This window comes from Papio anubis, chromosome 7, assembly GCF_008728515.1.
Source record: "Papio anubis isolate 15944 chromosome 7, Panubis1.0, whole genome shotgun sequence".
Classification (NCBI taxonomy): Eukaryota; Metazoa; Chordata; class Mammalia; order Primates; family Cercopithecidae; genus Papio; species Papio anubis.
Window position 1 is genome coordinate 56,151,813 of NC_044982.1, and position 19,141 is coordinate 56,170,953.

Below are 19,141 nucleotides of genomic sequence, written 5' to 3' on the forward strand. Positions count from 1 at the left end.
GTCCTCACATGGCCTCTTCTCTGTGTGCGCCCGGAAAGAGAGAGCATGATCTTGGGTATCTCTTCCTCTTGTAAGGACACCAGTGCTATTGGATTAGCCCCTACCCTTATGACCTAATTTAACCTTAGTTACCTCCCTAAAGGCCCTGTCTCCACATAAAATTCACATTAAGGGTTGGGGCTTCAATGTATGAATTGGGGTGTTGGGGGGGGCACAATTCAGTCTATAGCAATGGGAATAAATAAAGAATTAGGTAATGTATGGAGAAATGTATTTATTATTTTAAAGTAAGATATACTCAGATTATAACATCCCTCATTTCTGTAACTAGTCATGTGGCCATAGCCAATATTTATGATATCCTTCCCCTACTATGCATTTCATATTCTCTTTGCCTTTGGCAAGCATCTTAGCTGGTCATGGTTTCTAGTTTGGTGGTGTAGCTCACACTTTCATTCCTGAAGTCTATGCCATTAGCAGCCCTGGCTGTTTTGGGTTGAGGTAGTTTCCAATAACTTTTATAACAGTATATGGGAATACTAAGAGAAGCTTCAGGAGATATGTATTCCAGACAAATTCCTTTTTATCATCCCCAAGACTAGTTGTGGTAGCAACTCATTTTCTTGAGAGTCAAGATTAGTTATCCAATTCAATACAGCAATCCCCTCTTTGATTTACTGGCAAGGGAACCCAAAGTGGCCAGGTGTTGCAGTATCAACCTCCAATTTAATGGAACCACTGTCATTCTCTAGTAGAAGTACTTCTCCCTTGGGAACTAAGACCTCTAGATCATAAGACCAAAGTTGTGAGGACAGAATGCAAACATTTCATGTAGTGGATGATTGGGGTAATAGTAAGGAACCACGCTCATTTCTACCTCAATTTCCAGACCTGTGAATTCTGGCTGTGGGACAAACAATACCATATATTAGTCACTGATTTAGAGCACATAGAGCATCCTGGAGGAAATTGCCCCAGCCCTTCAAGGAGTTGCCAGCCAGCTAGTGCTATTACGTCTAAAACCCATTCCAGTTTCTGTCACCCAGTGGCTTCAGGGTGATGGGGAAAATGGTAAAATCAGTGAATTCCATGATCCTGAGCCTATAGCTGCATTTCATTTGCTGCAGAGTAAGTTCACTGATCAGAAGTAATGATTCTCTGTAAAATACCATGATGGTGAATAAGACATCTCATAAGTTCACACATGGTGGCTTTGGCAGAAGCATTATAGGTAGGGAAGACAAATTTATATTCCGAGCAAGTGTCTATGCAAGTGAGAAATAAGTGCTGCATTTTCTATGATGGAAGTGGTCCAGGGACCATATCAGTGGCTCTTTTGGTCTCTACTATGGCCGATTGAGCACTCAGCATTAGCTGTAGACAGATCAGCCTTGGTGAATAAGTCCATGTTGCCGATCACCTCCAACCTTGCTACCATAACTATGTTTTCCAGCTTTATGTTTACATTGTGAAATGATTATCACAATCAAGTTATTTGATATCACATCTGCCACCTCACATAGTTACCATTTATGTGTATGTGATGAGAACACTTAGATTTGCTATCTTAGCAAATTTCAAGTATACCATACAGTATTATTACCTATAGTCACCATGCTGTATATTAGATTTCTAGAATTTATTCATCCTATAATTGAAAGTTTGTACCCTTTGACTAATATCATCCCATTCCTGCCCACCTCCTCCCAGTCTGTAGCAACCGTCATTGTACTCTCTTTTTCTATGAATACAACTATTTTAGATCCCATATGTAAGTGAGATTGTACAGTATTTGTCTTTCACTATCTGGCTTATTTCACTTAGCACAGTATCTTCCAGGCCCACCCATGGTGTCACAAATGGCAGAATTTCCTCCTTTTTTATGGCTGAATAGTATTGCATTGTATGTATATACACACACACATATATACACACACACACATATATATATACACACACACACACACACATATATATATATATATCACATTTTCTTTATCCATTCATCTGTCAATGGACACTTAAGGTTGTTCTCATGTCTTGGCTGTTGTGAATAATGCTGCAATGAACATGAGAATGCAGATATCTCCTTGAGGTACTGATTTTGTTTTATTTGGGTATATACCCAGAGGAAATCATATGGTAGTTCTATTTTTAATTTGGATCATATGGTAGTTCTATTTTTAATTTTTTGAGGAATGTGCATACCATTTCCTGTGATGGCTGTCCAATTTACATTCCCATCGATAGGGCACCCTACATCCTCACCAATGTTTGTTTTCTTTTGTCTTTTTGATAATAGCCATCCTAACAGATGTGAGATTATATCTTATTGTGGTTTTGATTTTCCTGATGATTATTAGTGATTTGGATGCCTTTACATGTATCTGTTGGCTATCTGTATATCTTTGAAAAAAATACATAAAAATACATATTCAGGTCCTTTGCCCTCCCCACCTCTGGCCTTTTTTTTTTTTTTTTTTTTTTGAGACAGGGTCTCTGTCACCCAGGCTGAAGTCCAGTGGCATGACCATGGCTCACTGCAGCCTCAAACTCCTGGGCTCAAGCTGTCCTGCCTCAACCTCCAAAGTAGCTGGTATTATAGGCACGTGCTGCCATGCCCGGCTTCTTTGCCCATTTTTATTTATTTTATTGTATTTATTATTATTATTATTATTATTTGAGATGGAGTTTTGCTCTTGTTGCCCAGGCTGGAGTGCAGTGGCACAATCTTGGCTCATCTCAACCTCTGCCTCCCGTGTTCAAGTGATTCTCTTGTCTCAGCCTCCTGAGTAGCTGGGATTACAGGCATGCGCCACCACACCCGGCTAATTTTGTATTTTTAGTAGAAATGGGGTTTCTCCATGTTGGTCAGGCTGGTCTCGAACTCCTGACCTCAGGTGATCCACCCGCCTTGGCCTCCCAAAGTGCTGGGATTACAGGCGTGAGCCCCCGTGCCTGGCCTTTCTTTGCTAATTTTTTAATCAGCTCATTTGTTATTTTGCTATTGAATTATATGAATTTCTTACTTTTTTTGGATATTAACCTATTATCAGATATATTTTCTCCAATTCTGTAGGTTGTCTCTTCATTTCTTTTACTGTGCAGAAGCTTTTTAGTTTGATATAGTCACATTTGTTTAGTTTTGCTTTTGTGCCTGTGCTTTTGGTGCCTTATTAAAAAAAAAAAAAAAAATCATTCCTAAGACCAATGTCTTCCCTATGTTTTCTTCTGGGAGTCTTAGTTTTTAATCTAAAATCTTTAATCTTTTAATCTAAATATTTAATCCAGTTCAAGTTAATTTTTGTGAATGGTGTAAAATAGGAGTCCAATTTCATTCTTTTGCATGGGGCTATCCAGTTTTCCCAGCACCATTTATGGAGACTATCTTTACACCTAATCATGTAGTTCATGAGATGGGTGCCTGGAGAAAGAGGCTAACTAACATCCACAGAGCAGGTCATTTTTTTCTACTGATTATTAAAATTGTCCTTGGCCAAGATTTCTCTTCAGTGAGCATTCATATGGAACTTGAATATCTTTACTCTCGGAAACTGTTTTGAAGTGGTCCATTCATACACCTTTCTCCACAGGTCGTTTCCCTGTCCATCTAGCCAAACCATTAGTTGTTGCACATGAAACAGTGTAGATCCATACCTTTGGCCATCTGTCCTTCTGAAATAAGATGAACAACTAGGTGTGGTGTTCAGAGATCTGCCCACTGAGAATATTTTCTTCACCACAGTCCTTCAGGGCCACTCATGAGTGGGGCTCTGGTGCTGTGGCTGTTCAGTTGTGTGTGGTACCAGCATGTTGTGCAGAACCATTTCTAAACCTGGCCTATATTTTTTCTTCTTAGGTCAACTGGTCATAGAGAACTCCCTGTGGGGCTATAGAGGCAGGTTGATAGGAAGGAGGCAATTTAGCAGGCATAGGGGCCATGGGAATTTGAACCACTTAACTCTGCAACTTATGTGTGCCAGCAGGACCTGTACAACCCTATCTTACAATTTTTCTTGATGATGGAATGCTGCTATATACACCCAATGTTGTGGCTTGATGAGTCAGACACCACCACCCAGTTAATAATGGGTAGTTCATATGGTAACTTAGTGACCTGTGGTCAAGTGTTCAGTCAAAGCCAGAAGCACTTTCTCAAAAGGAGGTTAGTTATGTGCAGAGGATGGTATAACTTTCCTCCAAAAACCGTGAAGTTTTGTGCTGTGATTTGCCCACATATGCCTTCCAAAGGCTCTATAAAGTATGACTATCTGCTGCAGACAGTTCGATTACCATCAGAGTTGCTGGGTCATGTGACCCAAGTGGCAGGCTTTCCATTCAAAGAAGAATTGAAAATCTCTTTCTGTGCCTGCCCTCATCTAAGGGACATTTTCACTAGAGTATAGCATCATATGATAGAATATATACAGGGGCCTATGGCATACCAGTGGATATATACTTTACCCAGAGTTGCCGCTCTTTATTTTGGCATTTTCAGTAAGTATAATTTTGGGGTTCAAATTCAAATTGAGCGGTCCACTTACCAGGTTGAAATAGTTTTATGAAAAGTTAAAAGAAATTTTGTCTTTTTGAGACAATCTCACTCTGTTGCCCAGGCTGGAGTGCAGAGGCATGCTCTTGGCTCACTGTAACCTCCGCCTCCCAGATTCAAGTGATTGTTGTGCCTCAGCCACATGAGTAGCTGGGATTACAGGTGTGTCTCACCATGCCTGGTTAATTTTTGTATTTTTAGTAGAGACAGGGTTTTACCATGTTGACCAGGCTGGTCTTGAACTCCTGGCCCCAAGTGATTCACCCACCTCAGCCTCCCAGAGTGCTGGGATTACAGGTGTGAGCCACTGCGCCTGGCCAGGGATTTTTAAAATAAATTTTTGCAGGTAGGATTTGGTAATTAAAGATTTATACATTGGATATTGTGGGGGTGTGGAGAAATCTGCTTCACTTATGAAAGAGCAATAGACATACATGGTTTATTTCTTCTTCTTCTTTTTAATTTCTTTTTTTTTTTTTGATTAGAGACTTTATCTCTAATAAAACATAGGGAGACAAAGTCTCCCTGTGTTGCCCAGGCTGGTCTTGAACTCCTGGGCTCAAATGATCCTCCCACTTTGGCCTCCCAAAATGTTGGGACTACAGGCATGAGCCACTGTGCCCAGCCTAAAAGAAATTTATGTTGAACAGATGTATCATTTGATGGTTACCTAAATTTTAATTTGGAAGTAAAATTAATATGTTACTGAATTTAATTATTGTTTAACATATAGCATAAAATGATTTCAGAAATCTGTGATAGTTTTTGATAATTTTCTTGGGAACTGTTGCTTGAGTTTTTAAAGAGAATTATTAGGTTATTGCATGCTGGTACCATTTTATAAATTCTGTTACTATCTTTACATCTATCATAAGACTTATCTGCATTTTTTTGTTCCAAGAACAAAAGAACTGCCAATCTTTTATGTAGGAGCTGATGATTTATGTCACAAAAATACCTCTCGTATTTCTAGAATATAACTCTAGATGAACAGGAAAGATATTAACCTATTTAGAAAAAGGTATTTTTGGCTGGTTGCGGTGGCTCACACCTGTAGTCCCAGCTGTTTGCTTAGGCAAGAGAATCACTTGAACACAGGAGGTTGAGGCTGTAGTGAGCCAGGACTGCGCCATCGCACTCCAGCCTGGGTGACAGAGCAAGACCTTGACAGCCCTTTTGACTTCAAAGGTCTTAAAACAATCATGGCTTAGTCTAGCTAATTTGAATTCTTTGTGGAGAAGTTTCATCTAATTTTTCTAAAAACGATGACATGTATAACTCCTGAAAAGAGGCTTAACTTTCTAGCAAGGGCAAAAATAGGATACATACAGAGGTGGAAATTTAGCTCAATAGAGTAAGGCTAAACAGTAAGGCCTGGAAAGAAAGAAAATGTTGAGACAGGTGAGAATTCTGAGGCTTCAAAAATAGGTCATCTGGGAAGAAGATCTAAGAATAAGAACAGAATTGCTAGGTGTTTACTCTGTTAGAAGCAAAGAGATGGGAATTCGAGTGTGGTGGTGAATGCGGGATAAATGAAGTCATTTAGGAAATAGGGTGGCAAATTGGCCAAACTTGGTGAGTAAAGTTAAAAATGAGCAGATGATAATCACAAAATAAAATTTATAGGAAATCATAACAGCCTAACATTAGCAGTCTCCTAGGCACTAAAGCAAACCTTGAATGTAGTGTGTGCTCTCAGTAAATGTGCATTGAATGAATGAGATTTCTAAAGTGTCCTCAGTTTGCAAAGTAGATATTGATTAGGAAGGAGAAATTGCTTGGTGGGTAGATTACAGTTGCAACTGGGCAGGATTATTGAGTGTGAGGCAACCGAAGAGTAACACAGTAATTGCTCAGATACAGGAGAAGCTGGTTGCTATACAGAGGTTGCCTTTAAATGAGAGGGTTACAGGCCCTGTGACTTCAGTGCCAGAGATGTTATGGATATAATTATCAATAGGTAACAACTTTATTTTTAAAAATTATTTTATATGCTTACATTTTTAATGTAGGAAGTTTTGTCTTTCTTGATATTCTACTAATTGGGTAAATCCTCGTATTTGTGATTGGTATATTGAATTTTTATTTTTTTATTTATTTTTTTTTTTGAGACGGAGTCTCGCTCTGTCACCCAGGCTGGAGTGCAGTGGCCGGATCTCAGCTCACTGCAAGCTCCGCCTCCCGGGTTCCCTCCATTCTCCTGCCTCAGCCTCCCGAGTAGCTGGGACTACAGGCGCCCACCACCTCGCCCGGCTAGTTTTTTGTATTTTTTAGTAGAGACGGGGTTTCACCGTGTTAGCCAGGATGGTCTCGATATCCTGACCTCGTGATCCGCCCGTCTCGGCCTCCCAAAGTGCTGGGATTACAGGCTTGAGCCACCGCGCCCGGCTTGAATTTTTAATTAATCCAAATTAAAAGCTGTGGGGTGGGTGGGGGAGCAAAAAAAAATTGGTGGAGGCTATCTAAATGACATTTGCTTCTTCATGCAACAAATAGTTAAGAAGCTCCCCGCTAGGTCCTAATAAACGATTTGTATGTATTTGTGTGCATGCATGTATACCTTACTACGTATCCTTGCTGGGTTGACCATTATTACCTTTAAAGTACAAAATTTAAGGTGACATCCTCTTACATGCCACTGTCCTCAGTTTCTAGCTGCCACCTAAATGCTAAAGAACATATTTTGCTGATACCTGTATTGAATATCCTCTTTTAGAAAAAATTCTATTTCTGTACCTTGTTTTCTTTTCTATCACCTGTTTTTCCCCTCTTGACCTAGTCTACTCCACTCTATACAAATAACTATTATTTTATTTTGCACTAGGGAGAGGAAATTCGATGTCAGTATGTTGTGACATGTGCAGGACTTTACTCAGACCGTATTTCAGAGTTGAGTGGCTGCACTCCTGATCCTCGAATTGTACCATTCCGGGGAGATTACCTGCTCTTGAAGCCGGAAAAATGTTATCTTGTAAAAGGAAATATTTATCCGGTAGGTAATGATGCTTCCTACTTCTAATTTTTTTCAAGCAGGTGGTGGTCATAAAGGAGATGAAAACAACTTTCACTTGGGTCAGAAATAAGAGCGATTTTGAAGGACCATTTGTGTAAGCATTTCATCAGTTTCTCTTGTGGTTAAATCCCTAAATCTTTATCCCGGTATCATGGTTATTAAATTGTAATTAATTGCCTGCAGGTACATGTCTCCAGAAAGCATGAGTGCACTATGGGAAGTGCTATCAGGAAGGAACTGAATTCTTCCTTCTCTCTGGTGGAGGGAAAGGGAAAACTTTCCCTTATGGAAGTCCCTGATACCCAACCCTTTTCCTCAGTTCACTATCTATAGGTACAGAAAAGGGATGTGGCCACTCTGTAGTTTCAGGGACTAGAAGACAGAGGTATTTAAATGAAGAGTTCATTTTTCTGTCTGGAACTACCCTGGAAATGATGAATCTCTTAAAATATATTAGGTTGAACCAGATGAAATAGTCAGTATTTGGCTATTTGATATTTTTGACCTTGCCAAAACATGAATTTCATCTGTTTCAATCTCATGTATTTGTACTTTGCAGAAGCCTGTGCTATGACCGTGTATTTTTTTTCTGGCGTCTCTGATTTTACTGTCCAGTCATAGACATCCCTTGTGAAAGACAGAGAATAACCTGAAGTAGGACAGTTCATCTTTTTTTTCCCCCTTTACCCAGAAAGATGCATAGATGGAACAATGTATTAGGGTTAATAACATCAGAGTTTCGTTTCTTTTTTTTTTTTGAGACAGAGTCTTACTCTGTCACCCAGGCTAGAGTACAGTGGCGCGATCTTGGTTCATTGCAACCTCCACCTCCTGGATTTAAGCAATTCTCATGCCTCAGCCTCCCAAGTAGCTGGGATCACAGGTGCACACCACCATGCCAGGCTAGTTTTTGTATTTTTAGTAGAGACAGGGTTTTACAATGTTGGCCAGGTTGGTTTTGAACTCCAGATCTCAAGTGATCCTCCCGCCTTGGCCTCCCAAAGTGTTGGGATTACAGGCGTGAGCCACTGTGCCTGGCCAGCATCAGGGTTTCTTGTGTGCATTTCTAAGCAGAAGCATGTTAATGGAAAAGTATATCTGAGTACATTTTCACAATACAAATTAAATGCATGGGAAGAAAGTGTTTTATGTTACCAATTGAATGTTTGCATCTCTGATAACTTGGAATGTGAAATGAGGCTGTTATTTACTATGTTAAATTTATAGGTCCCAGATAGCCGGTTTCCTTTCCTAGGAGTTCACTTCACACCAAGGATGGATGGCAGTATTTGGCTAGGTCCTAATGCAGTTCTTGCCTTTAAACGAGAGGGTTACAGACCCTTTGACTTCAGTGCCACAGATGTTATGGATATAATTATTAATAGGTAATGTTACTTATTCTTAAAAATGATTTTATGTGCTTATATTTTCAATGTGGGAAGTTTTGTCTTTCTTGATATTCTACTTATTGGGTAAATCCCCATTTTTGTGATTGGTATATTGAATTTTGTATTAATTCAAATTAAAAGCTTTAGAGTGGATGGAGTCACCAAAAAAAAAAAAGAGCTTTGTGGAATAAGCATAACATTTTAACTACTTCAAGAAAATTCTGATGAGCCAGGGTAATGTCTTGGTTAAAAAGAAGATAAGACCGGCCAGGCATAGTGGCTCACACCTATAATCCCAGCACTTTGGGAGGCCAAGGCAGGTGGATCACGAGGTTAGGAGACCAAGACCATCCTGGCTAACACGGTGAAACCCTGTCTCTACTAAAAATACAAAAAATTAGCCAGGCATGGTGGCAGGCGCCTGTAGTCCTAGCTTCCTGGGAGGCTGAGACAGGAGAATGGCATGAACCCAGGGGACAGAGCTTGCAGTGAGCTGAAATCGCTGCCTCTGCACTCCAGCTTGGGCGACAGAGCAAGACTCTGTCTCAATCAATCAATAAAAAATTAAAAAATGAAAAGAAGATAAGGCCAAGAGTCATTCATATATCTGGCAATCTAAATCTTGTATTGCTAACTTTCCAGTTTTATTTGGGGGTGAAAAATAGATTCTCTCAAAATCAGTAGACGGCTATTTTATTAAAATCATTTTGAGCCAGTCTCCATCATTTTGTAAGCCACTGGAGAAATTACTGATGACCAAAGTAATTTCCTTGTGTAGGAAACTAACAGTACAATTGTGTTGACCTAAGATACAAATTCTTTACTATTGTAAGAAATAACTGAATTAGGTGTTTTGTTTGAATTAGGTATTTTGTTTGGTCCTTTTAGCAATGTTTCTCTCTAAAGGGTTTCACATGAAAATTACTAGATTTTCATGTTTAAATCACTAGATTTAAAGCTATACTTGAGTTTCACCCTCCGTGGATTCTGAAACAGAAAGTTTAGGATGGAGCTTCCTGGCACGTGTACTTGTAAAAATATATACATATATGCATCTAGGCTTTGCAGAGTCTCACTTGAAAATCATAACTAAAGGTTTTTTTGTTTTGTAATTTTGAGACAGGGTCTTACTTTGTCACTCGCTGCAGCCTCAACCTCCTGGGATCGATCAGTTCTCCCACTTCACCGTCCAAGTAGCTGGAACTACAGGCAGATGCTACCATGCCCAGATAATTTTTGTGTTTTCTGTAGAGACAGGGTTTGCCATGTTACACAGGCTGATCTTGAACTCCTGGGTTCAAGCAATCCACCTGCCTTGGCCTCCCAAAGTGCTGGGATTATAGACATGAGCCACCACACCCTGCCTCAACAACTAAAGTATTTTACCTCTGGCTGACTAAGGAAAACTAGGGTAGATGTCCCATTTCTTTCATACACTGCCTTTTAGGTGTGTTGAAGGCATGTAATATTTGCATTAGAGAGCCTTGATATTGGCAGGCTTTATAGAGTTCTAGTTTGAAACCCCTCCTTGGGAATTTGAGTTTAGAAGGTGTTTACCTCTGTATTTTTTTTTTTTTTTTTGAGTCAAAGTCTCACTGTTGCCCAGGCTGAAGTGCAGTGGCACAATCATTGGCTACTGCAGCCTCAAACTCCTGGGCTTAAACGAGCCTCCCATGTCAGCCTCCCTAGTAGCTGGAACTACAGGCACACACCACCAGGCCCAGCTCTGTTTACCTCCTGAGCTGATGAGGTTTGCTTCTTATATTGGCCAAAAGTTGATTTTCATTGATCGATCGATTGATTGAGAGAGGGTCTCTCTGTGTTGCCCAGGCTGGAGTGCAGTGGCACGATCTCAGCTCACTGCAACCTCTTCCTCCCAGGTTCAAGCAATTCTCCTGCCTCAGCCTCTTGATTAGCTGGGATTACAGGCGTGCACCACCATGCCTGGCTAATTTTTGTATTTTTGGTAGAGACAGGGTTTTGCCATGTTGGCCAGGCTGGTTTCGAACTCATGACCTCAAGTGATCTGCCTGCCTTGACCTCCCACAGTGTCGGGATTACAGGCGTGAGCCACCACTCCTTGCCTTGATTTTCTTTTAATCTGTAGTTTTTCTGACTTTGCCTAGATTTTTGTGATGACATAAAAAAAAGAATCTAATAATTGTAAAGGTATTTTAGAGTAATAAAGAATTCCTTTGTCTCATAAAGATTTGTTTTGCTCTGTTTTCAGTGGCTTGATTAAACTGGCATCCCAGAATTTTTCCTATGGAGTTACTGAAATGTATAAAGCGTGTTTTCTTGGTGCAACAGTGAAGTATCTTCAAAAATTCATCCCTGAAATTACTATCAGTGATATACTTAGGTAAGGAAAAGTGATAAGGAGTGTAAATACAGTCCTGACCTGTGTGAACCTGGGGGTGGGTCTGACTTGGTGATTAGTAAGCACCATTTCAGAGCCAGTCTGCTTTGCACTGAATTTTCGTTTGCTCTCTTTCCCAACATGTTGTTGAATTCCCTTTGCAGTGCATTTATTGGTCATTGCTACATCATGGCCCTTAGTGCCGGTCCATTTATAATTATCTAGACTCCCTTACAACTCTAATCTGAAATCTCCATGACAGCTTTATTGTGATGCTACCTTAGCCTTTTTGTCTAGCTATCACTCATGACAAAAACAATTTGCCTGAATTTTTTAAAATCTCTCTGGCCAGTTATTCTTGTGATTCCAAAGTCTTTTGGCTTTAATTTTATTTAAGATTATTGATCAGTGTATTAACTAATTAGATAATAAGCACATTAAAACATTGTATTTTGATTGATTCTTAAAACTTAAAAAAAAAAAACTTTTAGGTTTGGGGGTACATGTGAAGGTTTCTACATAGGTAAACACATGTCATGGGGCTTATTGTACATATTATTTTATCACCCAAATATTAAGCCCCGTACCCAATAGTTATCTTTTCTGCTTCTCTCCCTCCTCCCTCCCTCCCCACTTAAGTAGACTGCAGTGTCTGTTGTTTCCTTCTTTGTGTTCATGTGTTCTCATCATTTAGCTCCCACTTATGAGTGAGAACACGTGGTATTTGGTTTTCTGTTCCTGTGTTAATTTGCTAAGGATAATAGCCTCCACCACCATTAAAACCTGTTAGAAACACACTCCTAGACCTGGCATCTCACCTTGCTTCTTCTCTACTTCTTTTGTTCTTTCTTGGGCCTTATTGTACTCAGGGACTCTACTTTGAGGATAGAAGTGGAAAGCAGCATGGTAACAATCAGAGTCCTTGCTACAAGAACAACTTACATCTTTTTTTTTTTTTTTTTTGAAATTGAGTTTCGCTCTTGTTGTCCAGGCTGGAGTGCAATGGCACCATGTCAGCTCACTGCAATCTCTGCTTCCTGGGTTAAAGCGATTCCCCTGCCTCAGCCCCCTGAGTACCTGGGATTATAGGCATGCGCCACCATGCCCGGCTAATTTTTTTGTTTTGTTTTGTTTTGTTTTTGAGACGGAGTCTGGCTCTGTTGCCCAGGCTGGAGTGCAGTGGCTGGATCTCAGCTCACTGCAAGCCCCGCCTCCCGGGTTCACACCATTCTCCTGCCTCAGCCTCCCGAGTAGCTGGGACTACAGGCGCCGCCACCTCGCCCGGCTAGTTTTTTTTGTATTTTAGTAGAGACGGGGTTTCACCGTGTTAGCCAGGATGGTCTCGATCTCCTGACCTCGTGATCCGCCCGTCTCAGCCTCCCAAAGTGCTGGGATTACAGGCTTGAGCCACCGCGCCCGGCCTAATTTTGTATTTTTAGTAGAGACGGGGTTTCTCCTGTTAGCCAGGCTGGTCTTGAACTCCGGACCTCAGGTGATCCACATGCTTCAGTCTCCCAAAATGCTGGGATTACAGGCGTGGGCCACCACACCCGGCCACATCTTTTATTCTTAAAGATAAAAGACTTTTCGCATGGCGGCTCACACCTGTGAGGTGGGTGGATCACCTGAGGTCAGGAGTTTGAGACCAGCCTGGCCAAAATGGAGAAACCTCATCTCTACTAAAAATACAAAATTAGCCAGGCATGGTGGCACATGCCTGTAATCACAGCTATTTGGGAGGCTGAGGCAGGGGAATCGCTTGAACCTGGGAGGTGGAGGTTGCAGTGAGCCGAGATCACGCCATTGCACTCCAACCTGGACAACAAGAGCAAAACTCCGTCTCTCTCACACACACACACACACACACAAAGATAAAAAATTTTCTAGACTTGGTCTGTAGATTATTCTTAATACTACACAAACCTATTTTTTTTCCTTCTTTGGTAATGCGTTTAGTGTTCACCTTTTTTCCTGAGCAAGCCATTTGTTAGGCCTAATCAGCAGTGTACTTTGAGGTACTCTCACCCTGCATTTACAGTCCATCCCTCCATGAATCTTCTGAGCACTAGATATCTGCTTTCTCTGTAACAGCTGCTGAACTAGCCTGGTAAAAAATGTCAGCAGACTTGACTGTGTATCTGTGAAGAGAGCAATAATCATGTCAGCTGTCTCCCTTAGGGGAGCGTCCTGGTTTAAATCTGACTCTAATGTACCATTCTGAGACCAGCATGTTTGAATCCTTAGAAGAACTATTAAAACTCAGCTAATGTTTTTACTCTTATCTCTTTCACTCCTCTACTTACCTTCTGAAATAGAAGGAATAAAAATATGTAGCCATTATTTTCTTTCACTCACTTATAAATAAGGGCTTTTATGTTTTCGGTGATCTGCTTTAGCAAACTTGTGATGTTTTATATCTGAAAATAGACTGGTCAAATCTGGTTTCTATTACTGCTATTAATATTCCTTGGAAAGCAAACGAAGTGAGCATAGTGAATTCTGTGTAAAAATAGTTGCAGTGAATTCACTGCCTGTATTCAGTTACCACCCTTTCATAGAAGCCTGAGGAAAACTTTTTAGACCACTGGATTTCATATGGTAGAACTGGACTTTGGGCTTGTGGATATTAGTGAACTCTCCTGTCTTTGGCTGTACGGGTGTGAATTTCAGTTACCAGTTTCTTTGGCATGTAGTAGAAACGGGCACAGCACTGTAGGCAGGTGTATTTGGGGACAAATTCAACCCAATCACAGATTTCTCTCTTTAAAGAGAGAAAAACTGACTAATTCAGCAATTACTTTCGCTTCGCCTCTTGATTCCTATAGTTATTAAGTGCAGGAAATTATTAATAACAAATAGGAAGTTGTAGAAGATACGTTTTTGGGTTTCTCGGGGGAAGATATGTTTGATACCATTTGTATAAGTTTTAAAACAAGTATAGCAAAACCATATATTACTTACAGATTACACATGTAGTATGAAAATAAAAACGAGCAGGGGAGTGATAAACACCTAATTCAGGAGAGTGATTACCTCTGGGGAGGGAAGAGAATGGGATCTTGAGAGTTCTACAGAGGCTTCTATTATATTGGTAATGCTTTATTTCTTAAGCTGTTTGAGAAGAAACTGGATATTCATTGTGTTATTCTCTGTTCCTTATTATAACCTGAAATATTAAATAATAAAAATAAGATCAATAGACTTTTTTTTTTTTTTTTTGACACGGAGTCTCGCCCTGTTGCTAGGCTAGAGTGCAGAGGTGCGATCTCAGCTTAGTGCAACCTCCGACTCCCTGGTTCAAGCTATTCTCCTGCCTCAGCCTCCTGAGTAGCTGGGATTACAGGCACGCGGCATGACGCCCAACTAATTTTTGTGGTTTTGTTTGTTTGTTTTTTGTTTTTTCAGATGGAGTCTTGCTCTGTCACCCAGGCTGGAGTGCAGTGGTGCAATCTCGGCTCACTGCAAGCTCGGCCTCCTGGGTTCACCCCATTCTCCTGCCTCAGCCTCCCGAGTAGCTGGGACTACAGGCACCCACCACTACGCCCGGATAATTTTTTGTATTTTTAGTAGAGACGGGGTTTCATCGTGTTAGCCAGGATGGTCTCGATCTCCTGACCTCGTGATATGCCCGCCTCGGCCTCCCAAAGTGCTGGGATAATTTTTGTATTTTTAGTAGAGACGGTTTCATCGAGAGCCAGGATGGTCTCGATCTCCTGACCTCGTGATCCTCCTGCCTCGGCCTCCCCAAGTGCTGGGATAATTTTTGTATTTTTAATAGAGACGGTTTCATCGAGAGACAGGATGGTCTCGATCTCCTGACCTCATCATCCTCCTGCCTCGGCCTCCCCAGGTGCTGGGATAATTTTTGTGTTTTTAATAGAGACGGTTTCATCAAGAGCCAGGATGGTCTCAATCTCCTGACCTCGTGATCCTCCTGCCTCGGCCTCCCAAAGTGCTGGGATTACAGCAGTGAGCCAATGCGCCTGGCCAAGATCAAGACTTTTCCACAGCTTGAAGCCTAAGTCTTGCCTTGTCTCATTTGTCTTGCAACCAGTATACTAAACCATAAATGCCCTTAGTATTGCAGTGAAAGCACATCAGGCAGTAGTAGATAGTAAAAGATAGTTGAAGCAACACTTTCAGTGGGGTGTGTTTCCCAGGATGGTGTCCTTAAATTTCAGTAACTACTAAAGGGCACCCAGGTTGACTTCTCATTGCTTAGCCAGAGCATTTTGGGCAGTAATTTACTGGTGAACATTAGATTGGAATATAAAGTTATGATCTGTTAAATATTTGCATTAGATAAACTTCTCATTTTTAAAAGAGTCTCTGAGACTCTTAATGTTAGCTCTAGGCCAGGCACAGTGGCTCGTGCCTGTAATCCTAGTGCTTTGGGAGGCTGAGGTGGGAGGATCACTTGAGCCCAGGAGTTTGAGACCAGCCTGGGCAATATAGTGAGATGCCATCTCTACCATTTTTTTTTTTTAATTAGCTGGACAGGTGGTGCACGCCTTTAGTTGTAGCTGCTAGAGAGGCTTAAGTGGGAAGATCCCTTGAGCCCAGGAGGCTGAAGTTACAGTTAGCCATATTGCACCACTGTACTCCAGCCTAGGGGAGAGAACAAGACCCTGTCTCGAAAAAAAATGTGTGTGTGTGTATATATATATAGCTCTAAACTTTAAAAATTTGTTCTGTAATTAATTTTGACATGTTAATCTAACAGCAGTTTGTATCTGTTAGCACCATATAGATGTAAAAGACGAAGACATATATGTTACAATTTCCCCTTTTTCAATTTGGAAAATGTCTCCTATGGGGAATTCTAGAGTAAACTTTCAGGCAAGATGTTTTCATAGCAAGTGATAACTAGACTGTGTGAAACACAAAGGTGCAAAACTCAAACATTTCTACAATAAAGTTGTAATGGCTTATGCTGGTCTAGATTAGGGTTTCTCAGTCTTGATGCTATTGACATATTGAGCCAAATAATATTTATTGTGGAGGACTGTCCAGTTCATTGTATAATTTTTTGCATTTTTTTTTTAGATGGAGTCTCACATTGTTACCTGGGCTGTAGTGCGGTGGCGCCATCTCGACTCACTGCAACCTCCGCCTCCCGGGTTCAAACGATTCTCCTGACTTAGCCACCTGAGTAGCTGGGATTACAGGCACCTGCCACCACGCCTGGCTAATATTTTGTATTTTTAGTAGAGACGGGGTTTCACCATGTTGGCCTGGCTGGTCTCAAACCCCTGACCTCAGGTAATCCACCTGCCTTGGCCTCCCAAAGTGCTGGGATTACAGGCGTGAGCCACCATGCCTGGCCGTTGTAGAATGTTTAACAGTATCCCTAGCCTCGACTCATTATCCTAATTGTGACAACCAAAAATGTGTCGACATTGCCAGATGTCCTCGGGGGGCGAAATCTCCCTTGGTTGAGAACCACAAGTGTAGAGAATTTGGTAACCTTCACACTACAAAATACTAATAAGAGTCTGGAGGAAATATGATAAACATCCTTGAAGTACATATAGCTGAGAGTAAGGGAAAGTAAGGGGCATCCCAGAGCAAAAAACAAAAACAAAATTAAAATTCATACTAAAAGGAGTTGGTGCTAATGCTGACTTGGAGAGGTGGGGATGGTTTGCTAATTTTAATAACTGAGAGGCTTGAGTTATATTTTTAATTTATGTGTGACTCACATATAAAATATATAGATCTTAATTGCTTAGTAAATTTTGGTAATTGTACAAACCATATCCACCACACAAAACAAGATATAGGACATTAGGGACTTGTATTTTAATTGCCACTCAAGTGCTGAAAAAGAAATCTTGGGTGTATACAAGGTAGAAAGTTGGAACTGAGACTCTTAAGTAAGGCCCCCTAGAGACTCTTGAAAGGCTATACCCTCAGAAGAAAGGAAGTCTGGAAAAAAAAAATTCCCCTTCGCACTGGGAAGTATTAAGGAACTTTGTCTATTTTGGTGGTGGGGAGTAGGAGGAATCTTCCCAAAAATCTGGAATCTCTCGAAGTGCTTAGATTTTGAATGTATACCACCAGCTTGGTTTAGGAGCTGTAAGCTAACAAATTAACTGAAAAAGTAGAGCCAGACATTTCTGGATCCTGCTTCAATCTCTCTCCCTCTCTCTCTCTCTCTCTGTCTGTCTGTCTGTCTTCTTCTCTCTCCTTCTCTCTCCCTTCCTTCCCTCCCCACCCCCTCTAATTCAAATAAATTAGCGAGACTAAAAATCAGGTAATTTGACCACAAAGTGACTACTGACACTAAGCAATTATTGGTTTATAATTATTTAAAAAAAATTTTTTTTTAAAGAGTCTCGCTCTGTCTCCCAGGCTGGAGTGCAGTGGTGCAATCTCAGCTCACTACAACTTCCGCCTCCTGGGTTTAGGTGACTCTCCTGCCTCAGCCTCCCAAGTAGCTGGGATTACAGGCATGTGCCACCATGGCTGGCTGATTTTCTTTTTTCCTATTTTTAGTAGAGATGGGATTTTACCATGTTGGCGACGCTGGTCTTGGACTACTGACCTCAAGTGATCTACCCGCCTTGCCCTCCCAAAGTGCTGGGATTACAGGTGTGAGCCACCGCACCTGGATAATTTTTAAGAATCTTTTAAAAATAAATACACATTGAGGCTGGGCAGGGTGGCTCATGCCTGTAATCTCAGCACTTTGCGAGGCCAAGGTGGGTGGATTGCTGGGCCCTGGGCAACATAGTGAGCAACATGTTGGTCACTATGTTGCTTGGGCAGCCTGGGCAACATAGTGAGATCAGCCTGGCAGAAGAATCACTTGAACCTGGGAGGCAGAGGTTGCAGTGAGCCGAGATCACACAATTGTACCCCAGCCTGAGTGACAGAGTGAGTCTCCATCTCAAAAATAAAATAAAATAAGACATGGAAAAGAAAACTGAGAAGATTCCAGCCTATCTCTCATAGCTGTTACAAAGAAATTGAGAAGAGGCAATCCTTTGAGGAGAGAGTACTTAAAAATTTTCGAGAATTGACAAAAAGACATCAAATTCAAGATGAACAGTGCATCCCATCTGAGTAAATAAAACTAAATACAAGATGGAAATAGACTTCCAATTCAGTAGAGAAGAGAAAAAAGAACATAGAAAACTCAATAAGTGAAGAAAGAGGAGATAGAAACCTTAGAAAATCAGGTTAGATAGCATAAAATAATATGGTAGAAATCAAGCATATCAGTAATTACAGTAAATGTAAATGTATTTAATAGTTAAGACAGATTATCAGGTTGGGTTTTAAAAAATCTATGTGCTAGAAAAATGCTTTTATTATTATTATTTTTTTAAGACAGGATCTCGCCCTGTCACCCAGGCTGGAGTGGAGTGCAGTAATGTGATCATAGCTCACTGCAACTTTCAACTCCTGGGTTCAAGCCATCCTCCTGCCTCAGCCTCCCAAATAGCTAGGACAACAGGTGTGCACCACCACACCTGCCTAGTTATTACTATTTTCCTAGAGACAGAGTCTCCCTATATTGTCCAGGCTGGTCTGGAACTCCTGGGCTCAAGTGATTCTCCAGCCTCATCCTCCAAAAGCATTGGGATTATAGGCATGAGCCACTCTGCCTGGTCTGGACTTATATTTTTAGATTAGCAGTAGAGTTTTATAAAATACTAGATTGTTCCATCATATTTGGAACTGGCTGAAGATGCCTGTTACAGCTTTCATAGCTGTTTTCCCAACCTGTAGTGTAATGCTTGACATATGACAATAATGTAATACAAGACTTCTCATGAATGTGTGTATTTAATTACACATTCACCTGTTCTTGTTTCTGGACA

At 40.9% G+C, this 19,141-nt stretch overlaps 1 protein-coding gene across 1 annotated transcript in view; it reads left to right on the top strand.

Annotated features, from left to right (window-relative positions):
• L2HGDH (L-2-hydroxyglutarate dehydrogenase) overlaps window positions 1-19,141 on the top strand; it is a 72,878-nt gene that overhangs the window by 39,474 nt on the left and 14,263 nt on the right. Inside the window, exons 7-9 of the mRNA XM_003901774.3 lie at window positions 7,377-7,544; window positions 8,793-8,950; window positions 11,184-11,315. Coding sequence (XP_003901823.1) covers window positions 7,377-7,544; window positions 8,793-8,950; window positions 11,184-11,315 — 458 coding nt within the window. The remainder of the gene's footprint in view (window positions 1-7,376; window positions 7,545-8,792; window positions 8,951-11,183; window positions 11,316-19,141) is intronic.